The 22443-nt window shown below is 42.5% G+C and overlaps 2 protein-coding genes across 3 annotated transcripts in view; both read right to left on the reverse strand.

Annotated features, from left to right (window-relative positions):
• Positions 1 to 837: 837 nt before the first annotated feature.
• Positions 838 to 2120, reverse strand: LOC116104133 (zinc finger protein 264-like). Its single transcript, XM_031390919.1, is given in 3 exon segments — positions 838 to 1752; positions 1754 to 1982; positions 1984 to 2120. Coding segments are annotated over 3 exon segments (1281 nt in total).
• Positions 2121 to 17640: 15520 nt separating this feature from the next.
• LOC116100360 (zinc finger protein 773-like) overlaps positions 17641 to 22443 on the reverse strand; it is an 8051-nt gene continuing 3248 nt past the window's right edge. For both annotated transcript variants that reach the window (XM_031384168.1, XM_031384167.1), the window contains 3 exons: positions 21294 to 21420; positions 19954 to 20040; positions 17641 to 19388 (listed from right to left, as the gene is read on the reverse strand). In XM_031384168.1, the coding sequence (XP_031240028.1) occupies positions 18334 to 19388; positions 19954 to 20040; positions 21294 to 21420 (1269 nt within the window). In that variant the 3' untranslated portion in view covers positions 17641 to 18333. The remainder of the gene's footprint in view (positions 19389 to 19953; positions 20041 to 21293; positions 21421 to 22443) is intronic.

Below are 22443 nucleotides of genomic sequence, written 5' to 3' on the forward strand. Positions count from 1 at the left end.
CTGTAGACCAGGCTGGCCTCGAACTCAGAAATCCACCTGCCTCTGCCTCCCAAGTGCTAGGTTTAAAGACGTGCGCTGCCACCACCACCTGGTTCCATTTGGTTTCTTATAGTAAATATTGTGTGTGTAAGTGTGAATGTTTTGCCTGCATGTTTGTATTTACACTCCCTGTATACCAAGAGCCCAAAGAAATCAGTTGCAAAGGAGTTATGGATGGCTGTTAGCCATCATGTAGATGCTGGCAACCAAACCCAGTACTCCACAAGTACAACCACTGCTCTAAACACTGCGCTACCTCAGCTATATGATTATATAAATGAATCTTATCTTGTCTCAGAAAGGAGGAAAAAAGAGATTTGTTGTAGAATCACATAACAGGGCCATTATTCCCTACTTTATTTAGCTTGGAAAATACTCATTTAATTTTTTTTTTTTATTTTAAAAATGTATCTCTGTGTCTGTGCATACAGAAAAATGCCTGTGGCAGTTTGTGGTCAGAAGAGGGCATAGGATATCACAGTGCTGTAGGTTTGTCTGGGAGGTCTGAAGAGACCTGTGATTTTATTTTTGTCTGCATCTGCTTTGTAAAACAATCCCCGAGATAACGCAGCAATGTAAACTTGGAGGGAGATGTGGCTAAAGTTCTCTTGTGTGAATGTAAAACAAGATCCCACCCCACCCCACCCCACCCCACCCCACCCCACCCCACCCCACCCGCTGGAACTCTTTCCTGGGTGAATTTTCCGAGGGGAAATAAGGCTGAGTCTGCTGCTGCCGTTGATCTTCAGAGGACAACGTATTCTGTGACAGGAAGGGTTGTGTTTGTTTGTTTTACAGTCAAGACACTTGTAGAGCTTCTCTTTGGTATAGATGACCAGATCCTGAAGAAGACATTTCTTGGGACGAAAGTTTTCCCTCACTGGTTACATTCAAGAAATCTTTCCCCAGAGGGAGTTCATGGAGAATACCTGGGGCATGTGTGGTTGTGAGTGGTCTTCCCTCCTCGGCCACATATGGAGGGCTTCTGTTGCTGTGCAGTCTTTGATGCTGAGGGAGGGAGAGGCTGCGGCTGAAGGCCTTCCCACATTCACCGCACTTAAACAGCTTTTCCCCAATGTGGATGATGGTGTGGCGAATGAGATTCGTGCTCCAGCAGAAGGTCTTTCTACAGTCTACACGTTCATAGGGCTTCTCACCGGTGTGAATCCGCTGGTGTCTTGTGAGTCCTGACCTATGGTTGAAGGCCTTCCCACACTGCACATATTCATAGCGCTTCTCTCTGGTGTGGATGCTGAAGTGGCAGATGAGGTCAGCTCTGCTGCCGAAGGCTTTCCCAGACTCTTTGCACTCAAAGGGTTTCTCTCCACTGTGGGCCCTTTTAAGCAAGATACACTTAGAACAGTGGGTGAAGGTTTTGCCACACTCACTGCATACATAAGGCTTCTCCCCGGTGTGAATGCGTTGGTGCCTCTTGAGGTATGACCAGTGGTTGAAGGCTTTGCCACACTTGAGGCACTCAAAGGGCTTCTCCTCAGTGAAGAGCACATAGTGCTGGATCAGGGCCGCACTCTGAAGGAAGACTTTCCCACACTCACTGCACTCATAGGGCTTCTCTCCTGTGTATGTCTGCTGGTGCCACAGGAGGTATGACCTGTGTTTGAAGACCTGTCCACACACAAAGCACTCATAGGGATTCTCCCTACCATGGATGATGAAGTATCTAAGGAAACCTTCCCGGGTGTCAAAAGACTTGTCCACATTCGGTATACACAGAAGATTTCTTTCCAGTATGTCTCCTGCTATGAAGGACAAAATTGGAGTGGTGGGTGAAAGATTTCCCACATTTGCTACACCGGTAAGGCCTCTCTGCACTGTGGACCCGCTGGTGCTGGGTGAGGTATGACTTGCAGTTGAAGGTCTTCCCACGTTCCAGGCACTCGTAGGGCCTCTCTCCTGTGTGGATCATCTGGTGCTGGAGGAGATGTACTCTTTATGAAGGTCTTCCCACATTCTCTACACTCATAGGACTTCACTCCAAAGTGGATCTTTTCATGTCCAGCCAGGAGATGTTTCTTATTAAATACCTTCCCACATTCACTGCATTTGCAGATAGTTTCCATCCTGTATAGGACTCGTTTTCCCAGGGAGCTTCTCCCCCCAGGCCTCTGCCTCTTGTTTCAAGAGTCTTTTCTGAACTTCTGACTGACCATCATGGCCTTTACTTTGCACCCACTGCAAGCTTCCTGGGGTTCTTGGTATTAATTCTCCCCAGAATGAGGTTTCCTCAGACAATTTTGGCTTACACATCTTCGGTCCTATGGCCTTGGTTTTTCCACTGCCACCTAAAACAAATTCAACACATAACAGGGACTCTTAGTGAGGACAACATAGAAAGAAGCAAACCTGTTATGCTATTGAAAACACATACCCAAGGAATTAACAAAAGTGCCTGTTAAATTATCACCAAAGCCTAGGTGAGCATTTTTTTCCTGGTTGTTGGAATCCAAATATTGTGAAAAGGAGGTGCTAAGCAAGAGACTAGGCCAGAAGCTGGAGGAGGGACTTTCAATTACAGGCTGGTTGTGGCTGAGGAGAGTGAGACAGACACCTTGGAGTAAAATTTCTCTAGGTGATACAACTAACACTGCCCCCCATGGAAGACGTAAAATATCTGCTGTGAAAGAAAGCACACACAGGGAGCCTCAGGTGTTGTTCAGCATCATAGGGAATAACCTTCAAGTGCGAGAGGTACCCAGAATTCCTTTCAAAATTCATTATGAGTTCCTATCATTTAAACTGGTAAGTGTATATATTTTTTTCCCAGAATAGGTAATTCTGGGAAATTCATTTCTGGTCCACAAGCGAATTACATAGAAGAGACGATTCAGAGAACAGCAAAGCATCACCAAAGAAAGCAAATTATATGGTTAAAAGGTTTGACTTGGACAGCGGGCCTGGTGTTAGGTGCCTTTAATCCCAACACTAGGGAGGAAGAGACAGGTAGATCTCTAGATCTGTGGGAGTTTGAAGCCAGCCTAGTTTACACAGTGAGTTCCAGGACAGCTAGAGCTACATAATAGAGAAACCCTGTCTGAGGAGGGTGGGGGATGGAAGGTTTGGCTCCGACAGGATACATGGAAATACAGTTGAGAGTAAAAGCACTGCTGGCTGTTTGCTACAAATGTTAATACTATCTTTGGTAGAGAAAAGAGAAAACCAACTTCATAGTTCTCTGGGCTTCACATATGTGCCACCTACCCCTAAAAATAAATTTAAAATAATTTTGTTCAAACATTAAGCCTAAACGCCAACCAACATGCAGATGGTGCCTGGCTTTAACAGCCCCAAGGTAGATTACAATGTCACTGAGATCTGATACAGAAGATTATTCATGAGGACACGGGATTCCTTTTACTGTCTGAAGGACTCTCATGAACAAGAAGGGTGGAGAAGGTAGTAGGTAGAAGAGAATTGTGGATGGAAATTGGGAGGATGAGAAAGGATACTGTTTCCTGCAGTGTCTGAAAGGAAATGTGAGGAATACTTATTAGATATGACCAATATGGGACAAAGGCCACATATACCCCACTTCCTCATGAGCTGCACAGGTGCATTATGAAGAGCATTTGGTGAACAAAGAGCAATGGAGCTTTAGATGCATCTAAAGCTCTGTCTCAGACACTGATGCTAACACATCAACACATCAGGTAATTCTGTGTCCTCCCAAAGGAATCCAACAGTCAATGATTGCCATCAATTTCTCCGGACAGACTGGGTGCAGGCCACTGACAGATATTGATTAAAAAAAAAAAAAAAAAAACTTGCTCCTTTTGGACACATAGCTCCGTAACATATCCCAGCCCTATGGATCCCAGGAAGACTGAATGCCTTGTTCTTTGACTAGAACTGCTGTTCCTGGATGTGGGTGTGATCTCTCTTCCTCTCTCAGTCTTTGGACAGCCTATAGATGGCAGGACAACCTTACATCAACAGGCAGATGACACAAGGCATGAGGGTCCCAGAACAGCTGTGTGACACAGAGCTTTCAGCTGTCCATACAGACTCAGGAATGGAGGAGACAAAGTTATATGCTGTGCCACTGAGCCTGGAGCTTGACATGGCAGTTAATGCTGAGTCATACTAATCATGGTGGTGTGAATGACAAGCATCCCCCACAGGCCTTTGAACACATGTCTCCAGCTGGTGGCACTGTCTTGGGAGCTTTAGGAGGTGTGACAGTGCAGGAAGAAGCACATCACTGGGGACAGGCTTTGTGGATTCAAAAGCCTTGTGCCACTCCCAGTGTGCTCTCTGTTTCCTGACTGTGGTTCAAGACATGAGCTTCTCCAGCTGCCAGTCCTGCTGCATGTCATCATCTTACTTCCCCACCATGATGGACTCTTACCCCTCATAAATCATAAGCCAAATAAACCCTGCCTTCTATAAGCTGCCTTGGTCATGGTGTTTTATCACAGCAACAAAAAAGTGAGGAACACACTTAAAACCACAACTGGTGGTTTAGCGCATCACTAGAGCCACACAGACTGTGTTTGTGTGATGGAAACTCCTATTTTCAGTGATTTAGCCTTTGCAACTTTTGCCTTAATCTCTTGGAATAATATAGTTCACAAAGAATTCACTCTGGGGCTGGAGGGATGGCTCAGCTGTTAAGAGCACTGTCTGCTCTTTCAGAGGTCTTGAGTTCAATTCCCAGCAACCACATGGTGGCTCACATTACAACCATCTAATGTAATGAGATCTGGTGCCCTCTTCTGGCCTGCAGGCATACATGCAGGCAGAATGCTGTATACAAGTAAATCTAAAAAAACAAAACCAAACCAATTCACTCTGGAGTCGTGGACACCGTGTCAGGGATGGAAGATGGAGAAGCAGTGTGTAAGGAGTTAGTGGTACTCCTGCAGATGCTGTCCTGATTGCAGATATTTCCGTTTCCCTGGGCAACTGCTGCCTGAATCTTTTTCTCTGAATCCTCTCTCTATAAAAGCCAGTGGTAAGCTGGGTGGTAGTATATGCCTTTAAACCCAGCACTTGGGAGGCAGAGAGGCAGGTGGATCTCGTGAGTTCTAGGCCAGTCAGGTCTGCAGATGTTAGTTTACAAGAGATTCCACTAGGCTCTCCCAGGGACCTACCAATGGCTCACATCATCATCTAATGATGTTTAAATGATGATGTATCATTTAAAAGGATGTATAAAAGAACTGCTTGCCACTCCAGTTCTCTCTGTTCTCTCTTGACACATGTTCTTCAGCAGTCTCACTCTCCTTTTTTCTGTTCTCTGTGCCCCGTCCTCTTCTCTTCACCTCATGGCTCTGCTCCCTCTGTCTGGCTATCATCATGTCCATTTGTCTGTCTCTATTCCTTCTACAGGTCCTTATTCTTTTCCTTTCCCCCAGATAACCCCCCATTACATCAGATCTGTTGCATGGCATGATTTCTCAGGGGGAACACTTTGGCATGGGCCCACCAGACACCCCTCACCACATTATATTTCATTACAACAGAGTGAATTCCAGGACAGCCAAGGCTACACAGAGAAACCCTGTCTTGACAAAACAACCAACCAACCTACCAACCAACCAACCAACCTACCAACCAACCAACCAACCAACCAACCAACCAGTCGACCAACCAGCCAACCAACCAGTCGACCAACCAGCCAACCAACCAACAACAACAAAAATCCAAAATGCCAAGTGGTGATGCTGCCATATCTGATGTGTTAACACTAAGGGGGAAAAAAAGAGCTGAATTACAGAAACAGGTATTGAGGAAAACTTCCATTCCATGTATGTCCTTTCTGTACTTTGCAGTAATAACCTTGTGGCTTGTTACCATCTTGGTTGGTGATCTTATCAGCATGGCTTTACTGCCATCTTGGTTTCAGTGATCATATCATATCCCTCAACTTATCATCATATTTCCTTTTGAAGACTAAGGAGGTAACACCAGGCTTCCAAGATGGTTTGTTTTAAAATTCAGTCATAAAACAAAACAAAACAACTGTGATATATTTGTTCAGTTTTAACTATTCAGCGAAACAGAGTCATATACATAACTGGCATTTTGTAAAAGTATACAAAAATAGGTCAGACTCTCTGTGGACTGTATTTATGGGCTAAAGCTTATTTTGATGCTAAAGAATCAAAAATTATAATTTTTTGAGGCTTAAACTTAACAGGGATAAAGTTTTAAAATCCTAGTTTTACAAGAGTTACAATAGTTGAAGATAAATTATAAAGTTAAAGATAATAAAAAAGATATAAGTTGATGGCTAGTCATGCTAAGTACAAATGTAGTTTATTTATAGAGACAAGCTTGGAGGGAAAGTCCAATTTTTATCTCCCATTATACAGTATTCTGTATATGTTGTCAAAGGTAAGCCTGAAACAAGTTAATCAAAACAAGTTTAGTGGGAGCACAGTGGTAGCACACATCTTTAATCCCAGCATTTGGGAGACAGAGGCAGGTGAATCTCTGAATTCAAGGCCTGTCTGGTCTACAGAGTAAGTTCTTGGACAACCAAGGCTACACGGAGACTCTGTCTCAAAAAACAAACCAATAAACCAACCAACCAAAAACAAGTTTAAAGTAAACTTAAATTTCGTTTAATGTAAAATAATATTTAAAATCACATTAAATTGAAGTTTTATATAAGGTTATATAAGATTGAAAGTTTGAGTAAAATGGGTTAAATTTGCAATACACTTGCATGGAAATCTCTAGGCACAAGTAGTTCTCTGGGTGGATCATGAGTTCCTTTGGATGGAGCATCATCTCCCCAGAGGAAGTTGAATGATGACCTCATTACAGGATGAGGCTGCATGGAAAATAAGACCTAACAGAAGGCTACTGCTTTTGCTTCTGGCTGTGAGGCCTGACTAGCTCTAGCCATGTGAGCCAAACCAAACCCCCCAAAACAACTTCTTTTTTTAAAGATTTATTTTATTTATTTTATATGTATGAGTACACTGTAGCTGTAGAGATGGCTGTGAGCTATCATGTGTGTGGCTGCTGGGAATTAAACTCAGGACCTCTGCTGGCCCCGCTCACTCTGGCACCACTTGCTCCAGTGTAATTCACTGTAGCTGTCTCCAGATACAACAGAAGAGGGCGTCAGACTCATTATGGGTGGTTGTGAGCCACCATGTGGTTGCTGGGATCCGAACTCAGGACCTTCGGAAGAGCAGTCAGTGCTCTTATCCGCTGAGCCATCTCGCCAGTTCCAAAACTTCTTATTTGCAGAAAAGATGAACTACACTGCTTATGTCTCACATGTCAGGGGGATGGATTCTCTTGATAAATGGAGAAGCACAGCATCTACACCCACATCCTAAATATCTCAAACAACAGAAAGGCAGATAGCAATTATCCTCAAAGTCTCCCACAAACTGACAAATGAAAATGCTGTCAACAGGGGAAACTTATACATAAGCCTATCTACCATGTGGCTAGCATGCTAGTTCAATTAGCCACGCCCTTACATTCTTCCCCTTAGCAAAAGCTAATTCTAGGATCTGTACCTTAACTATCCATGCTCCCTCATTCAAAGAAGATGCCAGATACTCTGTCATCAAACTCACAGCTTCATAAAGTTATTTAGAATATCTAAGCAGTGTTGGCTTAGTATCTCTAGAATCAACAAATGACTCTTTTGATTCTTCAGGAGGAGATGACTTAAATGAAGGAGATTCTTTTCAATCTTGGCTTGCTTGTGGTGCTTTGAGAATAAAATCTATTTTTGGTTATGAGGCTAGCCAGGAATGAACAGAGGAAGGTGGATCTCTATGAGTGGGAGGACAGTTCAGTCCACAGAGCAAATTCCAGGTGAGCCAGTGCTACATAGAGACACTGTCTTGAACAACAACAACAACAACAATAACAACAACAAAACAAAAGAAGAGGAGGAAGGAGAAAAAGGATGAGGAAGAAGAGAAGGAATAGACCATGAAGATGGAAAAGATGAAGATGACAATGATGACAAAGAAGGAGGAGAAGGAAGAGGAGAAATAATCTAGTCTGTACCTGTACTTTTACCTTAAACCCTACAAAGAGTATAAGGGCTTTGACAATGATGCTTGTGGATGCTTTCTAAGCACTTCCAAAAGCCAAAAGCCTTGCAAATTATGCCTCTACACAAAAAAAATCTATGTTCAAATAGAATGACATCAAGAAAAATATGCTTCCTACTATTAGTATGTGGTGACCTAGAGATTTGTTCTTGGACAAAAGGAGTATAGAGTTGGTACTAGCATTCTTAGTGAAATTGGTCTATGTCAAATATAAATAGTTTATTACAGATGATAGGACTGACTGCTTTCATATCCATCTACTGGTTGCATGTATGAGATGAAAATACTGTAAAAAAGTTTTTAAAGGTTCTGTTAATGCTGGGAGGTGGTGGCGGCCTTTAATCCCAGCACTTGGGAGGCAGAGGCAGGCAGATTTCTGAGTTTGAGGCCAGCCTGGTCTATGGAGTGGGTTCCAGGACAGCCAGGGCTACACAGAGAAACCCTGTCTCGAAAAACCTAAAAAAATAAAATAAAAAAATAAAAAATAAAAAAAGAAAGAAGGTTGTTAGTAGGGTTAATTTTAGACAACTGCAAACTAAGCCATTTACTCTTGACATGGTTGTCACTTCTCAGGTAATAACTTAGGATGTTCTAGAATGTTCTAGAGAAGTATCTGTTGAGGAAAAGCAAGGCAGTCACTGTCTTTGTGACTATTTTAAAGTTGAAAATTATGAGCCATTTATTTTTGGTAAATACAACTTTGAATTAAATTGTCATTTGGAATATAGGTTATAACAATTTGATGTTATCAAAAACATGTTTTAAGTCATGTTTTCTTTCTTTCTTTTTTTTTTTTTGGTTTTCCGAGACAGGGTTTCTCTGAATAGCCCTGGCTGTCCTGGAACCCACTGTGTAGACCAGACTGGCCTCAAACTCAGAAATCCGCCTGCCTCTGCCTCCCAAGTGCTGGGATTAAAGGCGTGTGCCACCACCGCCCAGCAAGTCATGTTTTCAAATACTAGATATGGTCATTTAAAATAACATTCTAACCAAAACTGTGTTTTACTTGAAATACTCTGATTTTGTTAATTAAGTAGTAACTGGTATTGTTCATATTTGAAACAAATATACAAAGTGTATTGAATAAAAAAAAAAAGAGAGATAAAAAGGAAAGAACCTGACTGCTCTCAGATATGGTGGAGGAGAAGGTTTATTGTAGATAAAAGGGAGAGCACAGTCAAAGACAGAGACATCTGGAAGAATCCAGAGTGAGCATAACCCTGAGCCATGAGTGGAGAAGAGGACAGAAGAGGGGAAAGAGAGGGACCAGGTGCAGCAGCCAAGAAGACAAAAGACAAAAGAGGGGTGTGTAACCAAACTAGTTGGCTTGTGTAGGGAAGAGTCTCTGGGGGAAGGACAGCCCAGCTCCTGTGCTGGAGAAGTCTAAGGAAGGAGGACAGGGTATACCAGCCAGGAGGACCCTGTAACAGGTAGGCACTGAAGAATTCTGGGAGATCCTGGCAGCCGGGTCCAATTTGATGTGTTGACTAGGCACCTTAGCTATTTGTGCCTGCCAGGGTTTGAGACTTAACATGAATCATCTGCAGAAGCAAGGCCTATCACTCAGACATGTTCTGTTCAGACTCATTTCTTAGAGGCTGAGTTTAACTGGCTTCTTTTACAAAGGCTCTACATGCTTGTTCATTATGCAGGAGACTGAAGCAAACAAACAGCTAATTACACTTACCTGCCTTCTTCAGAACTGTGGTGCATGCTCCAGACAGTCGTAGAACTGCATTTAACTCAGGTTAGTTTTTTTTTTTAAAGATTTATTCATTTATTTATTTATTTTACCCATCACAAATGGTTGTCAGCCACCATGTGGTTGCTGGGAATTGAACTCAGGACCTCTGAAGTAGCAGTCAGTGCTCTTAACTGCTGAGCCATCTCTCCAGCCCCAGAGTGAATTCTTTGTGAACTATATTATTCCAAGAGATTAAGGCAAACTTGCAAAGGGTATGTACCTTCTTATAATGCTCTGTATTTCCTGCTAGCTCACACTGGTGCAACAGTCTTGGCAATGGAACCTGTCACATCACCCTGAATCAATTCTATGCTTCCTTTCTCGTACCAGCCCACTCTGTCTCTCCTGACTCCACACCTCTCCTTTCCCAACCTTCCCAGAAATCTCTGTCCTCTAACCAAATTATCTGCTTAGAGCCCACTAATAATTACTTTCCAAGAGTCTTCAAGAATCCAGGATGACAATCCTGTGATCCACCGTAGCTGATCAAGTTAAGACTCTTCCCCTGCTCTGTGACCACAGAAACCTGAAGTGGAAACTTAAGGGTTCTTTGGGGAGTCAGTTGTGTTGGATGGTGATTTGCCGGGGCAGATGCGTGAAGGAGGTGTTTTCCTGAAGTGGACACAAGTGAAATGCTAAAGCTGACTTATGAAGGAAGGTTTTACTAAAGCAGAGGTGAAAGAATGTTCTGCTAAAACAAATATGTGAAACGGCACTTGATGAAGGATAATTTGCTAATGACACACATGCACTGCGTAGTTGAGCTCCGCTTGTCTGGCTGCCATAGAGAGAAACGTACCAAAAAGGTGGTGTGCCACAGCTTCTTGCCACTTCCTCAGACTTGAGCTGATTGGCAGAGTGATGTCAGCTGAGACAGAATCACATGCTCAAGACATGTGCTGAGGCAAGACTCATAGAGGACATGTGATGTGTGAAGAGCATATAAAAAGGACTCGACGAACAGTGGTGGAAGTTGGGCTAGGCTCAGAGCTAGCTGGGCAATGCTTGTTCTCACATCTTTGCTGATCTTTGCTTCTCCAAGAGAGGCACAACTGAGAACTCCTCCGTTCCTGTCGGCCCTGGTCCCCCGCTTGCTGACTGGGGCTGAGGCTTAGGTTTGGCTGTTCCTGCTAGGTCGTGCCACCAAGGCTGCTGCACTGCTGCTGGTCTATCTGTGATGTGTTTGAGAGTAGACTGACCTGCCACCGCTGGGCTGCCGACTCCTGTGAACTCAACTGCTGATTTCATGGCAATGCAGACAGGATTTGCTTCAAAGAACCTTTTCTAAACAGGCCCACTTCCCCCATATTTTTCTTTTCCACTACCTCTCGTGGGTGGGAATAAAGGTGGCAAAAAGGGACGTTAAAGCATTAAAGAACCATCATTAAAAATAGAGTTTGAAAGAATTAAAGTTACAGGAGTTCCTCTTCAATGGATCTAGAACTATTTCCTCCAACAAAGATTTTCCTTAGTAACAAATAAATAGACAGACAGACAGACAAAAGATAGATATAACTCTCCTCCCCTACATTTTTATATCCTTTTAGAGTTAAGAGTGATAGTTTCCTGCCAAAAGACTAAACCTTGGGCTTCTCTGGTGGATTATGAAAGCCATTTTCACTCCTATAAGGGGCTGCATCATATCTTCTTTGGCAGGCATTTGGCCATCCGTACATGTGGGTGAGAAAGATGTCCCTTTACTGTGAATAAACATGGTCCCTCCTAAGGTCAGACCAAGCCTCTTTTCTTTCTGCCTTCTGTCTCTTTACAACTGCTTTAAATAATCTAACACTTCCCTTCATCTAATGCTCACAATACAGGCACAACTGTGATGGGCTTACGAACTACTCTCTGCTTGGATCTGAGGCCCATACCTAACACTCTACATCTAGTCAAAAAGACTCTTGTGTCTGGAAGTCACAGGCCCTAGACAAAAACTTAATACTGTCATCTACCTAAATAAAGATAGCATAAAACTACTTACTGAGTACTTGCTTATACTCATAGGTAAATGCTACTTCAGCCTTAATCTTAGGATTCTTTTTCCAGTCAAGGCACTGGGTGCTGTGACAGGATGAATGGAGGAGATGCTCAAGGAGGTGTCTACTCTTCACTATTGGCTATGAATACATTCTGGGAGAAGTGAAATTATTGCTTACTGTTGAGCCCACAAGACTCGAGTAAGTAACTTTAAGCTGTTGGTCAAATATATAACCCTGGTTGAAATTCACTGGATCACAAAATAAATTTAAACAACAACAACAACAACAACAGAGATAGGAGTCAAATAGGAGTGTAGGAAGGAGAGAGTTGACAGGTATCCCAGGATGATAAAATATGGTTGATAGAACAACCAGACTGCATTATAAACATTCATGAATGCTAAAGATGTCTCAGTGATTAAGAGCCCTTGCTGTTCATCAGAGGACGTGGGTTCAGTTCCCACAGCCATGTAGCAGCTTTCAACAGTTTGTGACTCTCTTGGTCTCTGTGGACACTGATGAACTAGCCTGCCTCCATCTTAGGCTTGAAAGCCATCTTCTAATATAGACAAACTAGGTTCATTCCTGTTTTTTATTAAATCTGTTTCTCATAGATTGTCCTGTAACCTTAACTACAACTGGTTCTGTTCTGCCTGCTTCAGGTAGTGGCAACCATGCCTTTCCTTCAGAAGGCTATTATGACTACCTTGTTATGATTACTTTGTTATGATCACCTTGCAATCATATCTTTATTTCACAAGAGGTTGTTGTTATGACCATCTTGTTAGGCTCCTGTAACCTTGCCTATTTGCCTGCCAAATCCCCCATTTGGAAACACCCTACCCTTGACTATAAAAACCCTTATTTTGCCAATGCCCAATGCTCAGACCACTTGAACTCCACCTTAGGGAGGCAGCTAGTACACACAAATAAAAATGCTTGCATTAATTATTTGGTTGTTTAATTAATTTGGCTATGATAATTTAGGTCAGTGGTCTTTCTCCTCAGATCTTTAGGATTAGCAATACCAGGCACATACACAGTATACAGATATTCCTATAGGCAAAACATCCATTCACACACACAAAAATAAAATTTAAATTAAAAAGTTTTAAAGATTAAATAGTCAATGTCAGTATCATGAGAAATGACAAGTCTCTTCATTCATTGCCATTCAAGAAAGAGTGGCTTCTCTAAGGAGGAAGGTAGCACTTATGCATGAGGACAACTATAAATATTTAACCAGCAATTTAATATGCTTGTTTTCCAAAATAGCAATATTAAGTTCCCATGTGAGGACTGGTGCATACCCCTTCTAGCATGGTTTTTTGACCAGATTTGTAGTGCCAGGTGTGGATTCCTTGGGAATGGACCTATAATACAAACAGTGTGATTGTCTACTCCATCACAGTCATGCCAGCATTGCACCAGTGTGTGTGTCTTGCTTACTAGAAGCTGGGAGTTATTAGACAAAAATCCCAATAGCAAAGTGAGATAACGCCTTCTGAGTTGTTGAACAGGGAAGAGCCAGGGCATCTAAAATTTAGAAGCTTCTGCCACCCTTCTTGGTTACTCATCAAAATGAGAGAATCAGACACTATTGCTGAAGATAACACACCTTGATTGCAAGATATAAAGAGTTTTCCTTCCGAGCAGACTGGCTTTTAGAGTTACAGAAGGTACTTGAAGGCTGCTGGGAGAGAAAAGGTATCAATGGTTTACCCAGCTATGAATCACAGGAACTCCTCATCTCTTAGATCTTCCTAGGACAATGACCTATCTAGGTAATTTGATGAAAGTGTTTATCATGTCTCAGAGTCTCTAGTAGGCAGTTTTTAAATTGAATTAATTTGTGTGTGCATGAGGGGGTGCATTGTCTTCCTCCCTGTCAAGGATTCCAAGTACTGAACCATGCATAAGCCAAAATAAGCCTCACGGCTCCTATGATGGTTCTGCAAGCATTCTCCCACAGTAACACCAAAGGCAACTAACGTAGCACCCGTAACTGCCAGCTTTCTTTAGAACTGGGTCTGGTATACATTGAATGTCCTGATAAGTTGTGCCTTTGTTCAAGAGTTTTATTTTTTCCCCCTGAATGCTTTAATGACCCATTGATCTCTTCAGGGTACTGGTCAAACTGCCTTTTCCTTGTACAGTTTCTGTAGTTTTTGTCTGTTGATATCCAGTTTTATTCCATTGCTTCTTAATTTCTTTGTTTTTATTTCATATGTACTGGTGTCTTGCCTGTGGGTCTGTGTAAAAGTGTTGGATCTCCTGGAACTGGAGTTACAGACAGATGTGAGCTGCCATTTGGGTGCTGGGAATTGAATCTGGGTTCCCTGAAAGAACAGCCAGTGCTCTTATTCATTCTGAACTATTTCTTCAACCCCCATGACCCTCCCTCCTACAGCTGAGGACTGATTCTATCAGACCCCGCCTTCCACAGATAGCCACCTTCTCTGCCCACCTCCTGCTAATAGCCACGCCTCTCTCCAAGTTTCAGTTATGATGGAAGTCCCGCCTCCAGAGACTGAAGATGAAGCTGGTGATTGGGCCAACTTGCTGATGAACTTGGGGGAGGGGTTTTGCTTTACCTATCTACCTGTTTGCTTATAACAAAGAGATTTCAAGGAAAGATGGTGGACTGATAACACACCATGTGTTGATCTAAGTTTTACAAACCCTTCCTGCATTTCTGGTACCCCAAATTATTCGAGCCTTGACCCCCATTCCAGAAAACCCATTCGTAGGAGTGGCTGCTGGCAGCTACAACCCCCCGTTTCTAGTCTATTGTGATGTGATCAGGAGTAAGAGATGACTTTGGTCCTTTTGTACTTGTGAAGACATTATTTAATGCCTACAGCATGATTTAATTTAAAGAATGTTCCATGACCTGCTAAGAAGAATGTATATTCCACAGCTGTTGCATACAATACTCTGGAAATTTCTGTGAAGTCCTTTTGATGTCTGGTATAATTTAACTCTGCATTTTCTTCCTAATTTTTTTAAAATCTGGATTGCAGATCTTTTGGTAACAGTGATGTTTTGAAATCACTAATAATGTTACTGGCTTGTTTGTATTTTCATGGCTAGAATTATTTATGAAATTATATACCTTAATATTTGGTGCATATATATTTGTTACTACTAAGTTCTTAACAGATTATTCCTTTACATATTAATATATGCTGTGACCTGCTTTATCTATTTGAATATGGAGTCAAAGTCTAACTCATCAGTTACAAGTATACCTCTCTCTCCCTGGTTTTACTTTCCACTTGCTTGGCCTATCTACTTACATCCTTTTATTTGAATCTCTTTACCAGTAAGACTATTAATTATACAAACAACTTAACTAGGTGTTGTTTTAAATCCAATCAGCTATCATTTGTCTTGTAATTAGAGCATTCAGAATATTAATGAGTAGGGTATTTATTGGAAAATATTTGTTAATTCTGGTAGTTACCTTGGTTGCTCAAATACTTAGCTAAATTATCTGATTATTTCTTTATTCTGTATTATTACTAGGTGTTTATGAATTTGTTTGAGTTAGACATAATTGACCCTTTCCTAATTTTTATTTGTTCATCTATCATCTTATACTATCTTTTTTGGAAAACTATTCTTTTATATGTATGAGTATTCTATCTGTATGTGTGCTTTTGTGAACTTAAGAGGACATGAGATACCCTGAAGCTGAAGTACAGATTGTTTAGAGTTACCATGTGGGTGCTGAGAACTGAACTCAGATCTTTAGGAAAAGTAATAAATGTATCTGTCAGCTCTTAAGATGGTGTACTGTGGATCAAACCTATGGCTAGGTGTATGCAAGGTGAGCACTCTACCAATCCAGCCAGTTATTCTGTAGTTTTGACACTATGTGTGTATGAGATATATACATATATATACATATATACATACATATATACATATATATCTCATACACACATATATATACACATACACATATGTGTATATATATGACAAACCTACCTTCTGTTGCATGAAGATTTTTTTTTAAAGATTTATTGTATTTATATGAGTACACTGTAGCTATCTTCAGACATACCAGAGGAGGGCATCAGATCCCATTACAGATGGCTGTGAGCCACCATGTGGTTGCTGGAAATTGAACTCAGGACCTCTGGAAGAGCAGTCAGTGCTGTTAACCACTGAGACATCTCTCCAGATCTCATGAAGACTTTTTAATACTATACACTTAAAGTATTACTCAATTAAAATAGCAAATCAATTTTTACACACATACTTTGAAACTACATTAAAGGTAGATGATGTAATCAAATCCCTCTTCAGCTCTGAATTTCTTTGCTGGTGCTAGCAAGTTCTCATCTACTTTTATGATACACAATGCCCCCGAAACTAGAAGTTCCACTATTGTCTTGTAAATGAGTCAGAGATGACTCATTTTAGTTTATTCATTTTTGTTCTACTTTATTTCTTTATATACCACAAGGCCTGCTTGTTGCCAGGCTATATCTACAAAAGGCTCACTTTCATTCACTATAATGTGATTTAGCTGCTTCTCCAGAAAACACTCAACTGTGGGCCAATCTTGGTGCATTCAAGACAAAAATATAAGGCTTTTACTGTCTGGAATCATATCAAAGGCCTCTGCTGATAGTGCCCTTTGTGATCTGAGAAGCATGAATAGGCAGGAGCCTGTGCAGATATCACAATTTTCTATGTTACATCTCTATGTTCTAATGTCAGGAGCATTGGCATATTAGATATGAATATGGCTAGACTTTTCAAGGTTAGAGAAATAACCATGAATCACAAAGGCAAGAGAAATGCTTAAGCCCTTGACAGATCATGGTAGTTTTGAGAACTGAAAACAGCTGGGCATGTTGGTGCACATACAACCCCAGTGCTCAGGGGACTGAGGTATTATATGAGCATCAAGTTATAGACACAGCAAATAGAGGCACACACCTTTAATCCCAGTACTTGGAGGTAGAGGCAGGTGAATCTCTCTCTGTAAGTTTTGAGGACAGCCTGGTGTAGAGAGCTCCAGGCCAGCAAGGGCTATATACTGAGAACTTGTATCAAAATAACATAAGGAAAGAAAAAAACATTTAAAACAGTAATATGAAACTAGTTTTAAAAAATTTGTGCACATAGGTGTCTCAGCACTTGGGAGGCAGAGGCAGGTGGATCTCTGTAAGTTCAAGGGCAGCCTGGTCTACAAAGTGAGCCCAGGAAAGCCAGGGTTACACAGAGGAAACTCTCAACAACAAAACAAAACCCTACAACCCCCCAAAAAAGCACACACACAAAGATATGACCAAAACTAAATAAGCACAAATTTTGAATGCATATTCCTTCAAGAAAGTGTATTATGATGGGGATAGAGAGATGGCTCAGTGATTACCTGGTTTCTAGCAGAGGACCTGGGTTTCACTCCAAGAACCCACACAGTGGTTCCCAACTGTATGCACTTCCACTTATGGGGCATCTAACAATCTTGACAACTTCCTCCAACACCATCCAGGCATGCACTTGATGTCTATACACACATGCAGGCAGAAGCTCATACATATGCAGTAAATACACCTTTTAAATTAATTCCTTGGAAATTTTCTATGTGCAAGCAATGTATCTTTTTTTATTTACATTTTTTCTTTTTTTGGTTTTTCAAGACAGGGTTTCTCTGTGTAGCCCTGGCTGTCCTGGAACTCACTCTGTAGACCAGGCTGGCCTCAAACTTAGAAATCCACCTTCCTCTGCCTCCCAAGTGCTGGGATTAAAGGCGTGCAACACCACTGCCAGGCTATTTGCATTTTTTGTTTTCATACAGTGTAGTTTGGTCATAGTCTTTCCCTTCCCTGACTCCACCCAGACTCTTCTCACCTCCCTACCCACTCAATTAATGGTTTTACTTTCTCTGAAAAACAAAATACTAAAACTAAGCAACAACAAAAACAATCTGCTGGTCAGCTACTCCTGGGCATACGGCCTCTTTGGAGTGTGGTTCATATATCCAGTGATAGTTCTCTGGAGAAAACTTGGGTAATCAATTGCTTCTTGGTTAGGAGGGGGATTTTGTGTGCACTTCTTCCCCTCTCAGTACTAGGACTTTGTCGGGTTTGAGTGTGTCTTGTCTGTGCTGCCAGTCTGTGACTTCCATTTCTACCAGTCCTCATGTGTATAAACAGACGTTACTCTTTCCTGGGAATCATCCAGCACCTCTGGCTCATATAATCTTTCTCCCGCCTCTCCCCCAGAGATCCCTGAGCCTTGAGGGGAGGGTTTGAAGAAGACATGGCATTTAGGGCTGAGTGCTCCAGAGTCTCTCACTCTCTGTACTGTCCAGTTGTGGCTGGCTGAGTTCATTGCCAGCAAGAAGCTTCTCTGACGAGGAGCCCACCACATGAGGGTCTGGGAGGACATCCTCCACATTTGAAGTGTTCATGGTTTCCCTCCCCCAGCCCCCAGGGAATGTTCAGGTGTTCAGATAACTAAGGGACTTTGGACATATTTTGTTCTCAGTGCCTTTCTATTTATTGTGAACCTTGCGATGTTTATAGAGGCCAGAGCTATTGCAATACACTTTGTCGCATTCTTTGCACTCATATTGCTTTTGCGTGTGGTGAGCTCTTTTATGCCTAATGAGGCTGTAACCTGAAGTGAAGACACTCCCACACCCATCGCACATGAAAGGCTTGCAATGGACTTTTTGATGTTTCACGAGGTGAGACTTTTGGATGAAATCCTTTCCACATTCGCTACACTGGAAAGGCCTTTCCCCATTGTGCCTGCGGCCATGATAAAAAAGGCTAGACGTTTCCTTAAATGATTCCCCACATTTAAAGCACGTATAGGGCTTTTCACCGGTATGAAATCGATAATGACTTGCGAGGCTGTCTCTGTTCCTATATGATTGTCCACATTCAGTGCACTCAAAGGGCTTTTCCCCGGTATGGATTCGATAATGACATACCAAGCTGGATTTGTTCCTGTACAATTTCCCACATTCACTGCACTTATAGGGCATTTCTCCATTGTGGGCATTCAGATGTTGAGTGAGAGAGCTTTTATAATTGAAAGCTTTCCCACATTCACTGCATTTATATCGCTTTTCTCCAGTGTGGATTCTCAAGTGCACAATGAGATGGGCATTTTGCCGGAAGGATCTCCCACATTCATGGCACTTAAAAGGCCTTTCTTCAGTGTGTATTTTCTGGTGTCGGATAAGCCGGAACTTAAGACTGAAAGTTTTGCCACAGTCACTGCACTTGTGGTTTCCATTCTCAGACTGAATGGAGTCTGCGTTCTCAGAGCTTCTGTGTGGCTGCCCAGTGCTGGGAGTCACCTGAGACCCAAGACGACTTGAAGAGTCCTGGAAGTCCATCACATGGTCTGTGCTTTGTGATGTCTTCTCTGGAGGGTCACTTCTGCCAGTCTTCATAGCTGGAATCCTGTCTTGTTTCCTTTGTAGGGGTTTCTTAGCACATCTCTGCTTCTGGCATTCAAGCACGGTTGCATCAATCCCTTCTTCGGAAGAAGTACTCCACTCACTGGGTGACATCTCATCCTCTCTGTTCCAATATCCTGAACACAGAGAAATACTCATGAATGACATGGAGGTTATGGGATGACAGGCAGCACATATTGTTAACAGTGTTCTGAGATTCTTCACAGAACAAGGGGGCTAGTTCAGGGTCCATGTTGACATTGTCAAGATTATAGTTTCTAGGGACCTTTGGGGCAGCAAGAATATAAACTAGAAGCAGAGCATAGGGAGGAGTGGGGCGGACCACAGCACACTCCTCACCAATGGCTTTCTGCAAGCCTCCCCTGCTGGAGATGCAGGACACGGTACAGAAAGCTGTCTACGTCCATAAGATATGGTAACCAAAGAACCTATGTTCAAGGATGCTCAGGACACACCGCACACTAATAGTACAATAAAGGAAACACTATGTTTCAGTGGTGTAAAGACTGATACATGAAGAATAGCTTTGGTTCAGAATAATGGGGAAACCAGAGATGGAATCTGTCATTATCCTTTGCCTTGGCACCAAACCATCAGAACCAGTAGAAATAGACTTCATATGAACCCCTCCAGAACGTATACAACAGCAACACACACCCTCCAAGTACCTGTCCCACATACCTGGAGCCTTAAATCTCAGTGTAGGGGTGAAGGGACCTCCTGAAGACTCCAGCTGAGTGATGTCACAGACCCCAGCAGGTATGAGTCCTAAAGTCAAAAACAGGACAAGTGAACACTGCATACTAGAAACAATGATGCAAAGCATGGTGATCCATAGGAAAGAAAACTAATAAGAACGGTACCCTCAGAGCTCCCAGGGAATAAAACTCCAACCAAAGAGTACACATGGGGGGAGTCATGGCTCCAGCAGCATGTGTATAGTAGAGGATGGCCAAGTCAGTCATCAATGGGAGGAGAGGACCTGGGCCCTGTGAAGGTTCTATGCCCCAGTGTAGGGGAATGCCAGGGCCAGGAAGCAGGAGGGGGTGGGTTGGTGAACAGGGGGAGGGGAGAGGGAACAGGGGTTTGTTTTAGTTGTTGTTTTTTATTTTATTTTATTTTATTTTTTGGAGGGGAACCTGAGAAAGGAGATATTATAAATAAAGAAAACATCTAATAAAAATAGAAAAAATGTTTATTGAGTGGTATAGAAACAATGAGATGTTTGAAAAGGAGAAATTAAGCTGTAAGCCTTTACATACTTCAGCACTTTGGCTAGATGGGAACTGACTAATGATAACTGTTTTGGAGGGCTTTAACCATCCACTAAATAAAACTGTATAATGGAAATAAGTAAAGTAGAAAAAAAAAGAAAGAAAAAAAAAGAAAGAATGGTCCTTAGGCCGGGCAGTGGTGGGGCACGCCTTTAATCTCAGCACTTGGGAGGCAGAGGCAGGCAGGTAGAGTTTGGAGTTTGAGGCCAGCCTGGTCTACAGAGTGAGTTCCAGGACAGCCAGGGCTACACAGAGAAACCCTGTCTCAAAAACCAAAACCAAAACCAAAAACAAAAACAGAATTGTCCTTAGGAGTGTCTTATGGGAAAAACCCATCAAACAATGATCACATCAATATAACAATTACTGCTACAGGCACACCCAATGCATGCCACTTAGAGGGAGAAAGTTGTCCCTGGAACATAGAGATGTCATGTAGTCATAGTGTCACCAGCCCACGAGAGCCATCAAGTTGACCTCTATTATGCTCACTATATGACTACTTATCCCATACTGCTTCCTATGTACCTTTCTGTTTGAGAGAGAGAGGAGATCAGAGAGAGGAGGGGGAAGATGGTATTGTTCTAAGTCCAGGATTACCAGGATTATCACCAGTAGCCTGTACTCCAGGATGTTTGCAAATGATTCACCAAACATGGCATAACTTTGGGAAAACACATCCCTCTGTAGAAAAGAAGCTACACCCATCATAGACTTGTCCTGATAAGATGGGATGGATGCCCTTACCCAATGAGGCCACGAGGACAAAGACCTCCATCATCACACTGCTGTACAGGAACCTCTGAGAGTCATCAAGAAGTGTCCATTCTTCTTCCGAAAAGTAGATAGCCACGTCCTTGAATTCCACACGGCCCTGCCACAATGAGGATATCTGAGTTCACCTGAAACCACCTCCTGTGGCACTCCAGCCATCTCTAAGACAGTCATTCCCAGTTAGCTTACTTCTTCAGAGGGTACTAAGCTCTGAAGCTACTGAAATCCAGTCTCTTCTCACGGTTTCTTTGACCACTGTGTTCACCAACCTAACACAGCAGGTAGGTGGACAGGAGACTATCCTTGTATTATGACATTTAAAGCCCCTTGTTTCTACTAAATAATTCACTTGGGCTCCTATAGATGATCTTAGCACATATGACCATTTGTGCCACTCCACAGTGCAAAGGCACACGGACTTGGAGGCCATGTATGCACTCTTACCATACACTTTACTTGTACCTATATTTACATTCAAGTCCAGGTGCTTAGCTACTGAGTGACGTACCCCTATCTAACTCCAACAAAGAGATGCACACCTAAGGATTTCTGAGCATCGTCAATCCATCTCGGTTCCAGGCTTTCTATAATGGTTCATTACTGGAAGTTCAACGCCTCTGATGTTGAAGACAGTGCTGCCCTAAGTAGAAACCTATGATGGCTAGTCTTATGCCACAAACTAGAGCTATCTCAAAGAAAGGAACCTCAACTGAGAAGATGCCTTCGTAAGATTCAGCTGTAAGGCATTAAGGAGGGATGGATGAGAGAGGGCCCAGCAAAACTGAGGTGGTCCCATCCCTGAGCTGCCAGTCCTAGGTTCTATAAGGAAGCAGGCTGAGCAAGCAGGGGAAGCCAGGAAACAGCACCACTCCGGGGCCTCTGCATCAGCTCCTGCCTCCAGGTTCCTGTTTTGTCTGAGTTTCTGTCTTAACTTCCTTTGAATAGCAATAGTGAAAGTATAGACCAAATAAACCCTTTCTTCCCCAACTCGAATTTTGGTCATGGTGTTTCACTGTAGCAATAAAAACTGTAAAACAGGCCGGGCGGTGGTGGCTCATGCCTTTAATTCCAGCACTTGGGAGGCAGAGGCAGGCGGATTTCTGAGTTTGAGGCCAGTCTGGTC

Source organism: Mastomys coucha, unplaced genomic scaffold, assembly GCF_008632895.1.
Source record: "Mastomys coucha isolate ucsf_1 unplaced genomic scaffold, UCSF_Mcou_1 pScaffold21, whole genome shotgun sequence".
Classification (NCBI taxonomy): Eukaryota; Metazoa; Chordata; class Mammalia; order Rodentia; family Muridae; genus Mastomys; species Mastomys coucha.